The sequence below is a fragment of the Aphis gossypii genome, chromosome X, assembly GCF_020184175.1.
Source record: "Aphis gossypii isolate Hap1 chromosome X, ASM2018417v2, whole genome shotgun sequence".
Taxonomy (NCBI): Eukaryota; Metazoa; Arthropoda; class Insecta; order Hemiptera; family Aphididae; genus Aphis; species Aphis gossypii.
In genome coordinates, this window is record NC_065533.1 from 59,218,848 (window position 1) to 59,237,511 (window position 18,664).

General features: G+C 32.1%; 4 protein-coding genes across 4 annotated transcripts; all 4 read right to left on the bottom strand.

Moving 5' to 3' along the window:
* Positions 1-7,609: 7,609 nt before the first annotated feature.
* On the bottom strand, positions 7,610-9,620 carry LOC126552102 (uncharacterized). Its single transcript, XM_050206589.1, has 3 exons — positions 8,455-9,620; positions 8,241-8,385; positions 7,610-7,969 (listed from the first exon to the last, which is right to left on the bottom strand). The coding sequence occupies exons 1-3, from the start codon at positions 9,587-9,589 to the stop codon at positions 7,822-7,824; spliced, it is 1,428 nt and encodes a 475-aa protein (XP_050062546.1). The 5' UTR covers positions 9,590-9,620; the 3' UTR covers positions 7,610-7,821.
* Positions 9,621-9,832: 212 nt separating this feature from the next.
* Positions 9,833-10,745, bottom strand: LOC126552103 (zinc finger MYM-type protein 1-like). The gene has a single exon (XM_050206590.1). The coding sequence runs from the start codon at positions 10,415-10,417 to the stop codon at positions 9,845-9,847; it is 573 nt and encodes a 190-aa protein (XP_050062547.1). The 5' UTR covers positions 10,418-10,745; the 3' UTR covers positions 9,833-9,844.
* A 788-nt stretch (positions 10,746-11,533) lies between these two features.
* LOC126552590 (uncharacterized) lies at positions 11,534-12,085 on the bottom strand. The gene has a single exon (XM_050207301.1). The coding sequence runs from the start codon at positions 12,083-12,085 to the stop codon at positions 11,534-11,536; it is 552 nt and encodes a 183-aa protein (XP_050063258.1).
* A 35-nt stretch (positions 12,086-12,120) lies between these two features.
* LOC126552591 (uncharacterized) lies at positions 12,121-14,012 on the bottom strand. Its single transcript, XM_050207302.1, has 4 exons — positions 13,837-14,012; positions 13,644-13,784; positions 12,830-13,596; positions 12,121-12,788 (listed from the first exon to the last, which is right to left on the bottom strand). The coding sequence occupies exons 1-4, from the start codon at positions 14,010-14,012 to the stop codon at positions 12,121-12,123; spliced, it is 1,752 nt and encodes a 583-aa protein (XP_050063259.1).
* Between the last annotated feature and the right edge of the window lie 4,652 nt (positions 14,013-18,664).

The following is an 18,664-nucleotide window of genomic DNA, read 5'->3' on the forward strand; positions in this document are numbered from 1 at the left end:
TTGTTTTTAATACATTGTCGTATTTGGAGCACATCTCCCGATCGGTCATATTTCCCTTACAATGCTCGTCCATATTTCTAATTTCTAATTCTAATTGATAATGTCTTAAATCATAGTCGCTTAACGGTATATAAGTTACGAGCTCCCAATGAGCTCTTATTATTCTGATTTCACCTTGGTTTTCATAAAATATACTTGTTTCATTTTTAAATTCTTCTATGGTGTATGGCGACTGTCCTTGCACCATCATTATACACAAAAACCTATATAATAATATGCTAATTAGACATATATTTACCTTAATTAATTTAATAGGTCATGTTACGTTTTATTATTTTATTACTTAAATATAAATTATCTTATTAATTCTAACTAAATACTACTAGCAATTATTTTACAATTATTTTGTTAAAAATTTCCCCTCGACGTTGTCCTCAGAATTTCTCTTTTCATGATCAGCACATAGGGCTTGTATAGGGCTCATCGCTTTGTATGATTCTCAAAGAGGTCTGATCTCAAAGTTGCAATGGATTGCTCTATTACGTGAGGACTCATCGGGTAAGGCATAAGGCAGAGTGCACATGGTGGTCAAAGCAGGCGGGAATCCCCCTGTCTCCTACTACGAAGTAATGTCTTTGGTGTTTTATTTTTCTACCCACATTTTTAAGGAATCTGATTTTTAAATTCCTTCTGCCAGCAAAAAAGCTCACGCTTCCCAACAAGTTCATGGTGGGTAACCACATGTGCGGCCTTTCATACGTTATCGGTGTCAAATGTATCCTTCGGTTTCCTTCACATCGGAATTCGTCCAAAAAACATTTGCAGAGTACCGATTCCTCTGACAGCGTTTCATGTGGTTCATGCCAATCCCAGCAGATTTCGTTATGTGCACCATATATGTGCGAGTACATAGGGTTTCTTTCAAACTCCATGCACCCCAGATATGTGTACAACTGCATTTCCCCCAACATTTCATCTCCCTTATTTAACCGGAGAGTCACCAGACGTCCTCCTGCTGTTTCTTTTATTTCCAACCCGAATTCAGGAACTACGTCTAATTGTGCATTTTCCACCAATGGCACTATGCGCCTATGCCCCTCCGTTGTCAGATAAATTACTTCAATTTGTCGGCTCCTATAATATAGTTTAACTCTTATAGTACTTTTTGGTTATTAGTGTAAAATTTAAAACTAACTACATGTGTATCTTAATACTAAAATAAATCTGATTTACTATCTTTATTTATGTTTTTTTAATTTTTTTTTTATATTTTTTTTTTTATATACTGGTTTCCCTCATCGTGTTTAACTCTGTTCCTTGTTCGTGTATTAAGTTTACTACATATCTGTATCTGTATCTGTTCACACATCTAAAATTATGGTGTATACTAATAATTAGTAGTACAATGGTCATTATTAGAATGCTTACTCCTACACATATTATAAAATTATAATAATGTATTTTAAATTTAGGATTTTCTAGATTTGTTACGAATCGTGTGTTGGTGTTATTAATAATTATTTTATTATTTTATTAGTTATATTTGTTTTATCCTCTATTCCTTCTGTGGTATCTAACGTGATATCGCCATAGTCAAACTCATTTACTACATTTGTTACATTTGTGGGTTCTACCGTTGTTAAGTTTGCTGTAATTATTTGCGATATTATTTCGTAATTGGTATTATTTGTATTTTGTTATACTCGAAATTATTCAGTGTAGTTAAGTTATAGTCATGCTCACTTGTCATGATAGGTTTTATTGTAGTTGAAATTGTCTGCGATGTTGGATTAGTTATGTTGGTCTTATGTAGTAATTTTGAGTGTATGACACTTAGGTGTCTAACATTTTTCGGAAACGATATGAATTTTTCATTGTCTAATCCTATTGTTTTCAATATTATCTCGCACATTGTGTCAATAGTAATTTTTGTTAAAGTGTTGTTCAATACAATAGTCGTAGGTTTTATGGAGAATATACACCCTAGGTTCATAATATGTACCCGTGTGTTGTTCTCATCATTCAAAGCTAAAGTTATACGTTCCGTTGTTCCCCAAGTCGTTCGTTGAAGTTCAACACGACTATTGTTTACTTCATAAAAAACTATTGTTTCTTCATGGGTCGTTACTCCCTTTACCGTCATAATGATTAACCTATAATTTCATTACTTATTACTTATATTATTTTATTGTTCTATTACTTATTATACATTTATACTCTATATCTATACTTAATATTATTACTTTTTTTTTATTATATTTTTTTTTTTTTTATTATCTATTTCTGTTCATACATTTTCAACAATTGGTCCATTCTGTCGCTTCTTTTACGACTTACCATCACCATTCGTTTCATTTCTTTCCTATATTTTTTCCTATCGTGTTCTAACATTTCGTCAGCCTCCGGCATTACGTCTAACCAATCGTGTTTATTACTATACAAAATTGTTCTCTCAAGTCGTTTTTTTCATAAACGTCATGTATATAAACCGAAATGTTTTTTGTAAATCGCTCTAATTCCGATTGCGAATATGGTTCGCTCAATTTCTTATTAGCATTTTCCATATGCGACTTTAAGCAACTAGGTGTTTCGTCCCTTCTAAGAGAAGTAGTAGTAACGTTATGTTTTTCTCGTTTAATCATGTCGTATAGATAATTTATGATTTGTTTTCTTCTCCCTAAAAATAAATACTTAATCTTAAACTACACTCTAAGTCTTATCTACCTTATTTATTTAATAATTATTTAATTATATTTAATTTCTACCTAAACTTTCGTATTAGATTTCTAATCATCCTTGTCTAGTTTGTCTTTTTCATAATATCTTTTTACATCATTTTTATGTACAGTCACCTTCCTTCTACCTCTCTGTATTACTACATTTTCGGTATCCAAAACTTCTAAAATTTCAAAAGGTCCTTTCCATAATGGACTTAATTTATTTTTCTGGGTTTTGTCTTTCAATAATACCAAATCTTTCACATCTAAATCTTCGCTAAATTCCTTCTTATCATACTGTTTTTTAGATTTAATCTTCTTATTAATTAATCTTGAAATGATGAAATTCATTTAAAGTTACTTCGTTGAGTGCCCTAAAATCAATTACTATTCGAAATTTATCTTTACCAGATGAATCTAATTTCTTTTTTACTAGCAACAAAGGTGCATTAAAAGGTGACATAGATCGTTCTATGATATCATTTTGTTCCATTTTAATTAATTGTTGTTCAATTTTCCTTTGCTGTGCCTGTGGTAATCTATATGGTTTTTATATATAGGTGGCTGATTGGCGGGTATCTCTATTACGTGTTCCGCGGCGTTAGTAAATGTTAAATAATCGTTTTCCAAATGAAATACATCGGAAAAATGTTCGCATATTTCTAATATTGTTTCACGCTCCTCATTATTTAAATGGTCACTACGTATTAAACTTTTATTTTATTTACGCGATCGTTATTGTCATTTACTACAGTTATTTCGTGTGTAATTTATATTCTATGTCATTGTCGTATAATATTTTTTTAATTGGTCCTCATAAATGTTTTGTTGGTAATTCAGAAAATTCAGTATACTTATCACCGTGTTTCCGTTCTTTACCGTGTTTATTATATTAGCGCAATATACGTCCTGTATCAATTCTTGTTTCTGTATTAAAATATTTTTATTTTCCATTATCGGATCAGCTATTGGTATAGATATTATTGTTTCCGTTCGCGGTTTTAATGTGTAACATATTTTATCTTTATTTAATTCGCACGGAGTGTTATCATTTATAGTTAATATATTATTCGCAACATCTATTATCGCGTTAGTTTGTAACAGGAAGTGGTGACCTAGAATTCCATCTCGCGGTATTGGAAATTCCTTATCGACCACATGAAATTCCGTTTTTATTTTATTATTATTTAATATTAATATTATTGTAATTTTGCCTATGGTAGTTACTATTTTATCATTAATGCCTTTTAAATTTATTTTTATTAAATTGATTTCACTACCGGTGTCTAAAAGAAGATTTGCTGTATTTGTTTTAAAGTTAGGTGATTGAAATGTAACATGATTTTCATTAATTACTGATACGATGGTGAAACATCATTGGGTGATAATTCCTCCGTTACGGCCGTTATTTGGTTGATCGAACGGACGCCGTTCCCGTTCGACACTTGACCGTTTCCCGTCCGGTTTGCATTATTACGCTCATCCCGTTGCCTACTATAACAGCTAACACTATCGTGTCCTATCTTATTGCAATAACTACAAGTTATTGGTGCCGAATTATTGTTAAAATTATTATTAGTATTTTGTCGTGCGTTATTATTTTGCGGTTGCGGATTATTATTATTATTTCGACGCGCAACCTGTGTAACATTACCACGACAATCGCGAGCGACATGATTAGTTCTGCCGCAAATATAACATCCGGGATTGTTTTGCTGTCTCCGATTAGTATTATCATATTGACCGTTATTATTACGCGGATAATTATTACTATTATTATTATTGCGACCAAAATTATTAAAATTATTATTACGATTAACATTATTATAATTATTAGGACCTTGTCTATTCTGACTACGATTATAATTTTGCTTATAACCGAATTTCTGTCCATTTGGATTATTTCCCTGATAGTTATTTGACCAACGATCTCCGTTATTATTTTTATTTCCGTTCTGATTTACTTTAGTTTCGTTATTTTGTAATTCTTTGTTAAAACTAAATTCGATTTCCAACTGCCTAGCCATTTGCATTGCCAGTTCTAACGTTTCTGGGTTCCTAGCTCGTAATATTGTTTGTAAATCCATTTTCAACCCATTTATATAAATTGCTAAAGCCTGATCTTTTAAAGTTTGCCTCAAAATTCTCGATTCTTCCGGTGTTTTATTCGCCAAAGTTGCAATACATAAATTATAATACAATTGTTCTACGCGACCCGTATAAGTTAGTACATCTTCGTCATTTTTCATACGAACAGAATTTAATCCTATCTGTAATGTTTGTGGTGACAATTGCTGTTCAAAAGCCCCCCGTAATATTTTTTTAATGGTTTCCCAATCACTAGTTTCCCTATACCGACATACTTCTAACGCTTTGCCAGTAATCCTAGTATTAATAAATTTCACTAATAAGGGTATAGTTTCTTTATCTACGGCCTCACATGCATAATCGCATGCCCGTATGAACGAACAAACGTCTTTTGCATCGGCGCAAATTGGTATCATAGCAGTGACCTGCTCAATTGTAGCCTTTACACTAGACATTTTTGTTCTTTGCTTCCTTTTCACTGGTCCTAATTCTGAATGGATTAAATTTGGTGTACTACGTAACCCTATTAATCTTTGTTCTAATCCTGTATTCGAGTCTTCTTTAACAGTAGTCAGTAGTATCTAACAAACTTTTCCCTGTTGTTTTTTCCTTATTAATTCCCTGTGTAGAGTCGCTACCCCCTTTCGTATTTATACTTATGTTTACTAATTTATCTACTTCAATATTTTTATCTAACTCTACTTGAGTTCCGATTTCTTTTGTTGTATCTGTTTCCTCTTCCGAACTATTACTATCGTTTTCACTATAACTATTTTCTTCTTTTTCCTTATTCATACGTTTATTTTTATACTCATTTATTATAGCTTAAATTAATTATATTTTATTTCTTAAATAAATTATTTATTGTTATTTATTATTTTTTTTTTTATTATTATTTGTTTTACACAACTTATTATTTTTCCCAATTATTAGTTTATCATTAATTTATTTTTTTTTTCTTCTAAGATTTTTTTATCCTCTCTAAAATTCACAATATACGTCAAGTAATTTTTTAACACGTTAGGCCTTTCTTACCTATAAAACTCACAATTATTTTTCAATTATAACACGGCTTATTTCTGCTTAATAAAATCTCCGATTATTAAAATCGCTAAATACGGCTCTTCCCGGCCTAAATAAATTCACAATTATTTTTTCACAAAATACGGCTCTTTTTGGCCCAATGAAATTCACAACTATTTTTTCAATATACGACTCTTCTCGGCCCAATAAAATTCACAATTATTTAATTCACAATATATATGGCTCAAATCCGCCCCAAAATAATTCCTTTCATCAACTTTTAAAATATGGCACTTTTTCAGCCTAAAATAATTCAATATATAAGGACTTATTACTTGCCTTCCCAATAATTCAATAAATAAGGTCTTAACTGCCTTCAATAAAATTCTCAATTAATATTCTTTTTAATTCACAAAATAAACTCTCTTTTTTTTTTCGTGTTCCTTGACGTATAATCCACTAATAATTTTTTATTCAATAAATATTTATTTCCGTATTCCTCACGTATAATTCTCTCTAAATAAAATATTCCCCCTTAATTATAATTCCTCTTTTTTTTTATTTAATAATATATTCTTTTTTTTTTTATTTTATACTATTCTTACGATATTTATCTTAAAAAATTTTTCCGCATAAAAAAAAATAATTTTCTTGTAAAAATATTTAATTTTAATAAATAATTTAATTTCCGTAATAATAAAAAAAATTCAAAGTAATTAAATAATTTTCCTTTTCTTTTATATTAAAAATATATTTTTTTCCAAAAAAAAAATCTATTTTTCTGCTATTATAAAATTTTATTTTAAAACTTCTAAATTATTATTTTTTCCCTGAAAAATTATTTATCTTTTTTTTTAAAAAATAAAATTTAATTTAATTGTTCCTCGAAAAAATTATTTATATTAAAAATATTTATATATTTTATAACTAAAATAAAAGTTGTACTATATTATTATTAATAAAATTTTTTTTTATGCGTAAAAAAATATTCTAAGTGTAATATTAAAATATTAAAATTATTTAATGGTTGCGTTTTTTTTTTTTTTATTTTATTTAATTCTTGCTTATTTTAAATTTTTTCCTTACTTAAATTATTTATTTAATTTTATCAAGATATTTTATTTAATGTTTAACGGGAAATATATATATACACCTTCACAATTAAAAGTAACTTATACGATGGAGTTTTTAATTCCAAAGGAGACGCGAACAGAGTTAGACGCTTAAAATTATTTTACATTAAGAAAAAAAAATTATGCTTACACAACGATGGTTTGAGTCGATGCTTCCATTCTTCTTGATTGCTGAGCCGTGGTGTTACTTGTTGATTCTTTCCTCTTTCGGAGTCGCTGAAGTTGACGTTCTGCAGTTGTCTTCTTCAACAGTGATTCGTTGCCGAATGTGCCTCCGTAAATTCTTTGAAGTTGATATATTTTAATTTTTTTCGAAAAATTTTCGAAGTGGAAAAAAAAATATTTTTCCCGAAAATTTTCTAAGTTCGAAAAAATAAAATTGTTCGACCAAAGAATTCTTATTTGAAAGAATCCTACCGACTGCGCCAAATTTGTAACGTGCCACGTACAATCAGTTGAATTGATGTCGAATCGGAAAGGTTATTTTGAAATAATGAAAACTCTCGAAATTATTTTAAGTGTTTTTATTTAAAAATTATTCTAAGTCCAATTAATTGAACTTGTGAAAAATATTCTATGTCCAAATGACAAAACTATTGATCTGGGTGACGTGAAGGTGCTCGCTCTAACTCTGGTGGATCACAGTGGCGTATTTGAGATAATTTTTCAGGGGGGGCAAAATACAAAAGTCAAAAATCTCTCACTGTTACAATTTAAGGAAATTTTAATGCAATAGGTACTTTATTCGTTGTTAGACATGATTCTTACTTGTATACAGTTATAATCCTAAAAACAATATAATAATATAAAATAATAAACAGTCAATAGGTAGTAAAGTAGTTCAATTAGTAAAAAAATAATTATATTATTAAGTCAATATTTCTTTTTTTTGTGGCAGCAAACATATCAATAACTTCATCTATTTTTATGTCCCTGTTCCTGTGTATATTTAGTAAAGCCAATCCAACTAACGATCTTGCCCCACTTGACCGCCAATAAGTTTTAACCTAAGTTGAAAAAGCAAAGCATAACAAAATAATAAAATTATCATGCATAAGCAAATAAGCAAATCACTATTTGGACATGGTATAAAATTGGCCAGTTATAGCAGATAAGAAAATTACTATGAAGAATTAATTCAAATTATACTTAAAAATTATCAGTGATATGCGGTAAAGCTAATAAAAGTGATTAAACTCATTAGTATAATACAATATTACAATAAATGTAAATGTTGTGTTATATTAGTTTAAATTTAATGAAAAAAGTATGATCAAACCTTCTTAGTGTCGAAAAACTACGTTCAGCAGAGGCAACAGTAATAGGCAAGCAAGCAATTATATATAACATTTTTTTAATATTTGGGTACAGTATACCACTACATTGGTCAATAGCTGTTAATGCATCTTTTATTACTTCTCCACCTGAAACACAATTAAAGCTTATAATTTCATAAATAATTATTTCATAGTAAATTATTATTACATAATTACCTTCATTTTTTATTGTTTTCCACTTTTCTTTCCATAGTTGTATTTCTGATTTTAATTGTGATTCTTCCAATAGTTCTAATAAATCATCATCAAATTTATAACCATTTTTCATAATTGATACTATTGAGTCAATCTTTTCATCATTTACATCTACAATAAATTTTGGTATAAGTTGACTCAAAATTGTTATTGTCTGGTTTTGTTTACTTAAAAACCGTAACTTTAAATCTTCTAATACATTTTCCACCAATGGTATAAATAGAGACACCCTATAAAAATCTTCAGTATTTTCAGATGGGTGATTAGAACGTTGAGTTTGACGTTTAGATAACCTTGGAGTTTTTACTTCAATTTCAAAGTTTTTCATTAATGAACAGCTCTCTTCAAAAATTTGCTTAAATACTGTATCACAATTTGTACGCATATTTTCCAAAATAGTTACTACATTTTTAATACATTCAAATGCAGCTAATACATCATTGTCAATGCCTTGAAGTATTCTACTTATAGGAGCTGTTACACTTAATATGTTAGATAGGGCATTAATTGAAATTATAAATTCACATGTACACATAGCTGTTAAAAGAGTTTTGGCTTTAGATGATGAATCTAATTCATTCCATTCTGATATATTGGTCAAGGCTTCTATAATGTCAGACATTGAACATTTAAAAATTGCTATGCTATCATGGCGGTCCTTCCATCTCGTTTCACATAGACTTTTTAAGTGAGGTTTTCCATTTAAAACTGATTTTAGAACAAAGTTTCTTTTTGCAGACATATTAAAAAATGAAACAATTTCTTTTACAAGACCAACACTATTTCTTATACTTTGAACTGTTGATGATTTAGAAATGGCTAAATTTAATGCATGATTAGCACAAGAACAACGTGCAGCATTTTTAGCAACTGATTGTATTGTTTTAATAGCTCCCTTGATAGAAGATACCATTACAGAACATCCATCTGTACCTACTCCAACACAGTATTGAGGGTCTAAAGAAAAATGTTTCAATACCTTAAGAACAGTATTGCCCAAAATTTCACCAGTTAATTTTGGTTCTATGACAGTCTTAGGAGTAGTATCTTGGATGTTATGTTCATTAGAATCAACTGTTTTATTTTTACCATACATATATGTATGACAATCAATAAATGCAATAAAGTTTTCTTGAATTACACCTTTCTTAACATACCTCAAAATAAGACTCATTTGAGAAACATGACTCATATCAGTAGTTTCGTCAAATAAAATACTGTAATATTTTGATTCTTTTACTTCATTTAAAATTTGTTGGGTTATTATTTGTTTACAACAATCTATTAATTCATTTTGGACTACAGGGCTAATATATGTTGCTTTTGAATGAGTAGTTGTTAAATGATTTTCTTAAGTAGAATCACCACCAAGTATTCTATATTTTAGAAGTTCACGAAAATTGCCCATGTTAACAGAGGAAACACTATCATCTAAAATATTACCTTCTTCACGATGCCCTCTAAATGGTATATTTTGGCGACCAAGGAATAAAATGGATTGTATTATTGGTATTAGTCTTTTTCGATTTTCAAGAACTTGACATAATCTATCATTGTTTATTAAATTAATCACATCTTGTTTTGGATTAATAAGATTTTTCAAAAAATCATCAGCAATTTGTATGGCATTTATATGATACTTATTATTGTTGTGCACCTCTAAGTCTCCATCTTTCCCAGTTAGGTTTGAAAATTTAGTAAGAGGTTCAGTAACAAATTTTTTTAAAGTTATTGTGTTATACTTACCACCTTTGACAATAAATAAAACACAATATTTGCAGAATAAACCAGATTTTAAGTTAGAATATGTCAGCCATTTGTATTGTTCAAAATGGTTTTTTCTCAATGATCTCTTAATACTTTTACCGTTTCTGATATTCAAAGTAAATGGATAAATAAAATCATTTGAAGGTATGTTATCCATATTGATAATTTTAGCCTTTACATGATCAGTTAATAAGCTATCAGATGTCCTTAAAAAATTACCTATGTCTACACTATATGTATCATTAGTTATATCAATATTCTTACTTATAGTGGCTGTTGGCTCATTATTGATTGGGAATGTTGTTGATGATTCTTCTTTATTAGAAAATGAATTTGAAAACAGAGGACAGTTGACATTTGTACTGTTATTGTCAGATGTACAATTTTTTTTAGATTTCAATTCTGAATTGTCATCAATGACATCAACAGAACGTTTTGTACCTTTTTTCAACACCCATTGGGTTAGTTGCTTCTGCACATTTGATTTTGACATATTAACGTACGAAACAAATAATACGAAATTTAAACAACAGATGAACAGAATCAACTATTATTATATTAGTATAATAACCTAGTATTAACTATTAAGTATAAAATAAAATTATGAAGTACTAGCAGACCCGGCGAACTCCGTTTCGCCACCAGATTCGTTTTATGTAACATTTCGTTTGGTGATTAAAAGATAAAGAAAAAAAATTTTTTTTGTTATATATTTGAAAAGGAAAATATTTATTTCATTTCACAACAGTAATAAATTCATTTCAATTACCTACTAAAATGAAGTGTTATTTAATTGTTTCATTGTAGTGCTCTTTGGTAAACCACATTTTTTGTTTTTTGGTCTGACGTTAACACAAACAAAGCGGATGGTTTCCCAACTCGTGAACACGCAACGTATAACTGTCCATGTGAAAAACAATGATTTTCCAAATTTATCCCGCAAACACTAAGCGATTGGCCTTGCGACTTATTAATTGTCATTGCGAACGCAAGGCGAACTGGGAATTGCAATCGTTTGAAGTCAAACGGAAGATCAGTCGGAATCATTAGTATTCGAGGAATACATACATTTTCACCTGCGTACTTTCCGTTAATAATGGTTGCCTCAATTAAATTCGGCATAAGTCTCTTTACCGAAAGTCGAGTACCGTTGCAAAGTCGCGGTGGATTCAAATTACGCAGTATCAAAATAACTGTACCAACTTTCAGTTGCAAGTTATGTGGTGGAAATCCTGGTATCTCCAGAGAGTTCAAAAAACCGTTGGATAATTTACTACATCATCGGGATTTGTATTGAATCAACGGATTTGTATGTCACCAAATCGCCAGCAATTTTTGATTGAATGGTGAAATTCAGTGCGTGGACATCATTATTCTTTGCTGCAAGAATTGCTCGTTGACTTAACCAAGCATAATTCTTATAATTCTCACTAATGTTTGGGAAAACATTTTCAATAAGAACTAATTGAGTGTCTACAAATCGGCAAAAGTCGTTGGTAAGAGTAATTAATCCAGATGTCGCATCAACTGGGACTTTTCCATTTCCAAGATCTAACAATTGTTTGGAAAATTGTGCAGCACTTTGATCATTTTGAAGTTGAACTCTCATATTAGTGGTTAGCGATAATGTTTTTACGTTATTCCATAAAGGTGATGCCTTTAGGCAAGCATTCAATTCATCTGCAGGCGTTCCACGGGAAACTACTGGCAACGTCTGCCTGAAATCGCCTGCCAACAATATCATCAAGCCGCCAAAGATGTTGTTATTTCTTCGAAGATCCTTCAGTGTGAAGTTAAGTGCTTCAAGTGATTTCTTATGTGCCATTGTGCACTCATCCCAAACAATGAGCTTGCATTGCATTAACAATTTTCCCATTGCACTGGATCGGGAATATTGCACGTTGGAGTATCAATTGTGTTTAAATTGAGTGGCAACTTAAGCGCAGAATGTGCAGTACGACCGCCATCTAGAAGAGTCGCCGCAATTCCAGATGATGCTAACGCTAAAGCTATGTCACATCTTGATCGAATAGTGGCCAAAATCAATGAAATGACAAATGTTTTCCCTGTTCCTCCAGGTGCATCCAGGAAGAATAGACCACCAGTATTATTGTCCACCGCTTGCATTAATGTTTTGTATACTTGTTTTTGCTGTTCATTCAGCAACGGAACATTATTTCTAACGAATTCCTGCAATGTATCAACATTGTATTGCAGCTCTCGATTTAATTCTTGGTTGAATGCATCGTGCATCGATCGATTTGGCGCAATCATTCCTACTTCAATCAGTAGCTTGTTTGCAATAGTCAAGCATTGATCCTCAATCAGAATCAATCCTTCATTGTAGATTTCATCGGTTATTTGGATGTCAGGATTATTCGTTTGAATACGCAAGCGATGCAAGATATCTTCACATATGGCGTCTTTGTATTTGTTCCATAACTGAATTGGTTGTGAAGGAAAACATGTGGTGATGATAATTGCGAACAGCGTTCGTATTTGGTACGCATTTGATGAAACAACTGAATCTGCAAGTGTTAAATCCAATGAGAATCGTTCTCCAGCAAACCCAATAGTTGACATGCTTCTCGATATGTTTGGCATTGGTGGCCATTCACAGTTTTCAAATGCGCAAATGATTTCGGTCCACGTACATTTACTAACAGCAGTCGCAAATAAAAACATTCATCGTTTCTAGGATGAACAGTGTACATACGACCTAGTGCATCAGTTGAAAACACCTGTGGCCAGTCTGGAACTGGGGTTCCTTGTTTGCGACGTTGGAATTTCTTTGTTGATTGATTCCAAGTGTAATACTTGGGCATTTCAACGTACATCAGCGTCGCTGCGAATGGATCTGCTTCACACATTGCAAAGAAGCTAGTCAATGTTGTCGATGGTGGTCTCTCAGCTCGTTGTGCCGCATTAGCCTCAGTGAAGTAAACTCTTTGGCCATTTTCCAAATGCACTGCTAAATGTACAACTGTGGGATATCTTTCATGAATTTGAAATGACAATAATCGCCACAGTGCTTCATTAGTACTGACGTATCTGCCCATTTGGAAGTTGCTGATTTCGTCATTCACATTTTCCGACGCAATACCAAACACAGCCATGTCGCTGCCTTTTGTGACGTACTTGCACAAATATTTGATTGATTTGGCCGAATGACAACTCTCAACGTTTGCATGTGTTTCGAAAATTCGTGATAGCAGCGGGCAATATGGTACAATGAATTCATTTCCGATCTCAATCTCTTGATTTTGAACTTTAACTTTGATAGTTCGACCGTTATCTTCTTTTGAACGCCGACGATAAACTGGATATCCATCGTTCCTGTGACTGTTTCAGCAACTAACGGTCGCGGATATCGTTTTGTGCACTTTCCATCAGCCATGCAAGGCGATAATGGATTTAATGCACCGCACGGTCCATGCACCATCTGTGTCGTCACAATGTCGTGTAGACGGGGATCAGTGACTGGATCAGGAATTTCAGCTGATATGATGTCATCCACTTCATTTCTGCCATTCCACCGAGTACATATAACAACGTGTGTCACCAAAAACTCGATACTTAGTAAGCACATCCATCATAACCTTGAGTTTTTGCTGAAATACTCTGGCGATTATGTCATGGCGATCTTGCGGTTTTTGACCCGGTTCCAACTCGCTTTCAATTTCCGTCCACTTCGGATTGCATGTGACCGTAATAAATAAATCCGAAGTTCCATAATTTCGCACGTACGTCATAGCGTCTTGAGCGTATTCGTGCATGTGGCGTGGGATTCCGATATAAGTTGATGGGAGAATCGTCAGTCGTCCAATATTCTGAACATCACCATCTGAATGAATAGCATCACGCAAGTGTATATAGTCCTCAGATCGTAGCTTTGGCTGATTGAATCTGATGAACGCTAAACGTTCGGTCTCGACTTTGACATACATGTCGACAGCGAATTGCTGGAATAGCCGACCGCACTTCAGAATGACATTCTCCTCATGTGTACGAATCATCATACGATACGCATAGTAATTCATTGCGCTTAGATTTTTATTATTCGTTGATACTCCTGAAAATGCAAAATTAAATGAATTGTTAATGGAAACCAATAAAAGTAATAATGGAATAATTAGTGTGTGAATATTGTACCTGTAATTGGATCGACCATCTTCAACGTGATGTCGTATCCGTCTTGCCCTTGCCAATAAATGATTGGATATTGTAACGCATCGTACAAACGATGTGTCTCGTTTACACGATGCATGATATTGCTTCTTCGCTGAACGACAATGTCTCGTGATTTAGTTGGATCGCCAACAATAATTGCAGCAACATCATTAACGGTGGGTGCATTGAATCTTCGCACATGTTCACCTGTTGGAGTACAATCCGCTTTTATGACAAATTTGTGCGTATCCGATGGCATTCGTTCCAATGCTGTTTTGAACATATTAACCACAGCATTATTAGCGTGAAAAAATGCTTGCAACTGTTCAATAATTCGTCTCTTTAACTGTTGTGCTCCCTGTATATTGCACCGCACGTTCAGCTGATCCACCATCGACGAAATGAAATATATTTGCAGAAATTGATGCGGTTCATCTGGTGTTGGCACCATTGAACCATGCAAATGATATATTTGACCTTGTATCTGTAATTGCAAATAATCATTAAAATTTGTTCATGAATACATTGTAAATCGTGTGATGGTGTAGTGTGTGGTGTATATGAAGTTGTTATGTGTTGCAATTATGTGTTGGTTATGTGTGTTGTATCTTTTACCTTGCAAGTCGGCATGAAGCCGCCTTCTCGAATGATATTAGCTCCAAAGGAAGTCATGCGAAAGCAGTTATTAAATTCAAGGATGTGTTGAAGAAAATGGCTGGAATCGGGATCACTTCCATCAAACATGTTTTCAGTGGCTGTGGTGGTGTAAGTAATGGATCCAGTTTGACTTTTCCACTTGCGCAGCACAATCCAACCGTTTCTCTTTTGAACTTTACCGCATTGCAATATCGGCATATAGTCGTCATTCGTCCAATATCCAAATTTTCATCATCAATGTAGTTCGCAGTGGGATCATATTGGAATGCCAAGCGATTGTATGATGCCAATGATCTTCGTGTGCTCACGCGATGTCTCAATCGGTCATTTTCTCTTATTATATTTTGTCTTTCTTCTCTTAAGTTCTTGAATAGACTTGTTGCTGGCTTGCATGTCTTGTGCGGCGGCCGATGTTCGCACGTCGTTCTCTAGGCATTTTGGACTATGGACAGAGTGTTGAATTTAACTTCAAATGCACGATCCACATAATTTACACTGAGCTTAAATGAAATTAACTGAGCAGAGAATAATAATATCTGTCACACACTTTATCACGCACCGTTGCTATTGGTTTGAAGTACATGCTATGTATAATAGATGGCGCTGTATGTGAAAAACGATTTCCCCACTTTTCTGTTGAATTTTTCCTGAATTTTCCAGAATTTTCTTTGCTATAAACCTCACGGAGCCCAAGACCTTTCCAACGAATGCAAAACCGTGGAAATCGGTTCGTGCGTTCTGGAGTTATAGCGTCAGGGAGGAAAACCGGACTTATTTTTATATAATAGATATGACATGTATGCAAAATATAAATTTTGAAAAAAGCTTGGCCCTTGTGACATTAAAATAAGTTGTTTTCTTAAGATGTAATTGTGTTTAAAATAATTTTAACAAACTTTCTTCATTCAAAATGCATGTGCTTATTATTTTTATATGTAATCCTACAATGTATTGTTATAAAAAAAAAAAAAAAAAATGTTTATACATAAAAATAAACTATTTTTTTTATTCTCTTGACATGTTATTTAGAACATAAGTACTCACTACTCAAACCTTGTTCTATAAGTGTATAGGTTAGGTTATTATTTATAATAATAATAATACGATAAGTTAATAGTGTTTATTTTGTGTTAATGTTTATTTTTAACCTAAGTGTAAATAAAATTTGTAATTTGTACAGATGTAAGAGTTTGGAAAATTACATGTTTAATTTTTCCATATCACTGGGCATTAAGGTTGGCCAACAAGATGATAAAACATACCTTAGGTTAGGCTGAATACTGCGTTTTCTGTCATTAGTAAAATAAACATATTTGATTGTCTAACCAGAGATCCAGTTCACTAACTAGTTATCTAATTAGTTAAACCAAAAAATATTAGGTATACATATCATATAGGTACTTGTCTTATAGATTAAACAAATATTATAATATGTTATGGGTGTTATGATAATTGTTGTGAAAATTTAAAAAAATATTGAGTTAACTTAAATTTTACAGAATAATACTATAGTAGGCAGTAGTATTAGTCGTTGAAGCCATGTCACCATGCTTAAATAGTCTGTAACAGTCAAGGAATTATTTTTTTTATAGGTAAACAGACTACTTCACAGTATATTACTACGTACAGACTTTAAGAGTACAGTGCCTACACTTCTTCAGCGGTGATTTAAAACAATTAACAGTTGTTGGCTACTGTAGTACAGACGTACAGAGGGGCTGGTACAGATTTCCCGATTTTGATAACAGCTAGATATCACAAAAATCAAATTTCGGGAGATCGGTGTACCAACCTTAGAAAAACAAATTTCCCGTAATAAAAAAAGTTTTTTCGAATAACCGGTATTGCCAACAAAAAATTACGAAAATCCCTGTTTAAAAAAGCTTAAAACGTAACTACCGCTTATCAATTCTAACTTTAAAAAAATTACAAAATAATTTACATAATAATTTTTTTAGTTGTATCCATCAGAACATTAATACTAGCAGTAGCGTAATTATGTAGGCCTTCCACAAAAAAAAGTATCAGAATGGAATTTGTATCTTTATCAATTAATTATATATTATAATATATTATTATACATTATATAAAATAACATTATCTTTATCATCTATTTACCCTAAAATGAGTTTTAAGACTTGTGTACAAACCGACCTCTATGCAAAATTATATGCAAAAACGGTTTACCGTGAAAACTGACAATTTCGCAATTTGGGAAATAATGTTTACCAGCTGTTTCCCGGGAAAATCGCGAGAGATAAGACGAAAATCATAAGAGATTAAATTGATCCCCGTTGGATACTTCGTAAGTTCTATAGTTTAGATTTTTCGAAAACGTGTTATTTAGGTTTTTTAAAAACATCGTATACTTCAAATGGCTTTTAAAAAATAAAAGTTTTAAATAATGACTTTTTGGAAAAATAAAAAACTGATCCTAGTGTAGAATCTCTCAGAGAACAAATCGACCTCTATGCAAAATGTTCATTCGGCCATCGGTTTACCGGGAAAATTGACAATTTCGTAATTCGGAAAATCGCGTTTTCCAGCTGTTTCCCGGGAAAACCGTCATAGATAGGACAAAAATCATAGGAGATAAAATTGATCCCCGTTGGATACTTCGTAAGTTCTATAGTTTAGATTTTTCAAAAACGTGTTATTTAGGTTTTTTAAAAACATCGTATACGTCAAATGGCTTTTAAAAAATAAAAGTTTTAAATAATGACTTTTTGGAAAAATGAAAAACTGATCCTAGTGTAGAATCCCTCGGAGAACAAATCGACCTCTATGCAAAATGTTCATTCGGCCATCGGTTTACCGGGAAAATTGACAATTTCGTAATTCGGAAAATCGCGTTTTCTAGCTGTTTCCCGGGAAAACCGTCATAGATAGGACAAAAATCATAAGAGGTAAAATTGATCCCCGTAGGGTACTTTGTAAGTTTTAAATTTAGATTTTACGAAAACGTGTTGTTCAAGTGGCATATAAACAAAAAGTTCAAAATAATTATTACTTTAAACGTTAAACGGACGTATACCATAAGGAAACGTATGGTTATACGAAAAATAACTTTATGTGTTATTCAACTTTTTGCTTCTCAGATTATGGGTGAAATAATGGTCGTAGGTACTTCGACCATAGACCCTTTTTGAATTTTCGTACGCTAAAATACCAGAATTTCGAGTTTCATAGTGATCGATCGAAAATTCAAAATCCAAAAAACATGTTACTACGTAATTTTCTAAGTACAAAAAACATACGAAAAATCATAACTCCCGAACCACAAGTCGCATAATGTCGATCTCGGAACCCATCGATTCGGCGCAAAGTCTTCTATAATACTTAATTACAAAAACGGTTTGTTGCGCCCAAATCTTAGTGCCCATGCCGAAAAAACCGAAAAAAATGTATATTTTGAACTTTTGAAGCCCCAAATTACAGGGAAAAACGGCTTCTACGGTCTCGACACAAGACGCCAAATTTTATCACCGACCTTCAAACTACCCAGTTCCCGAGTTTCAGAAACATTGTACAAAAATTAAACATTTTCAAAAATACTCCTAGGGGGGGTGTTCAAAGA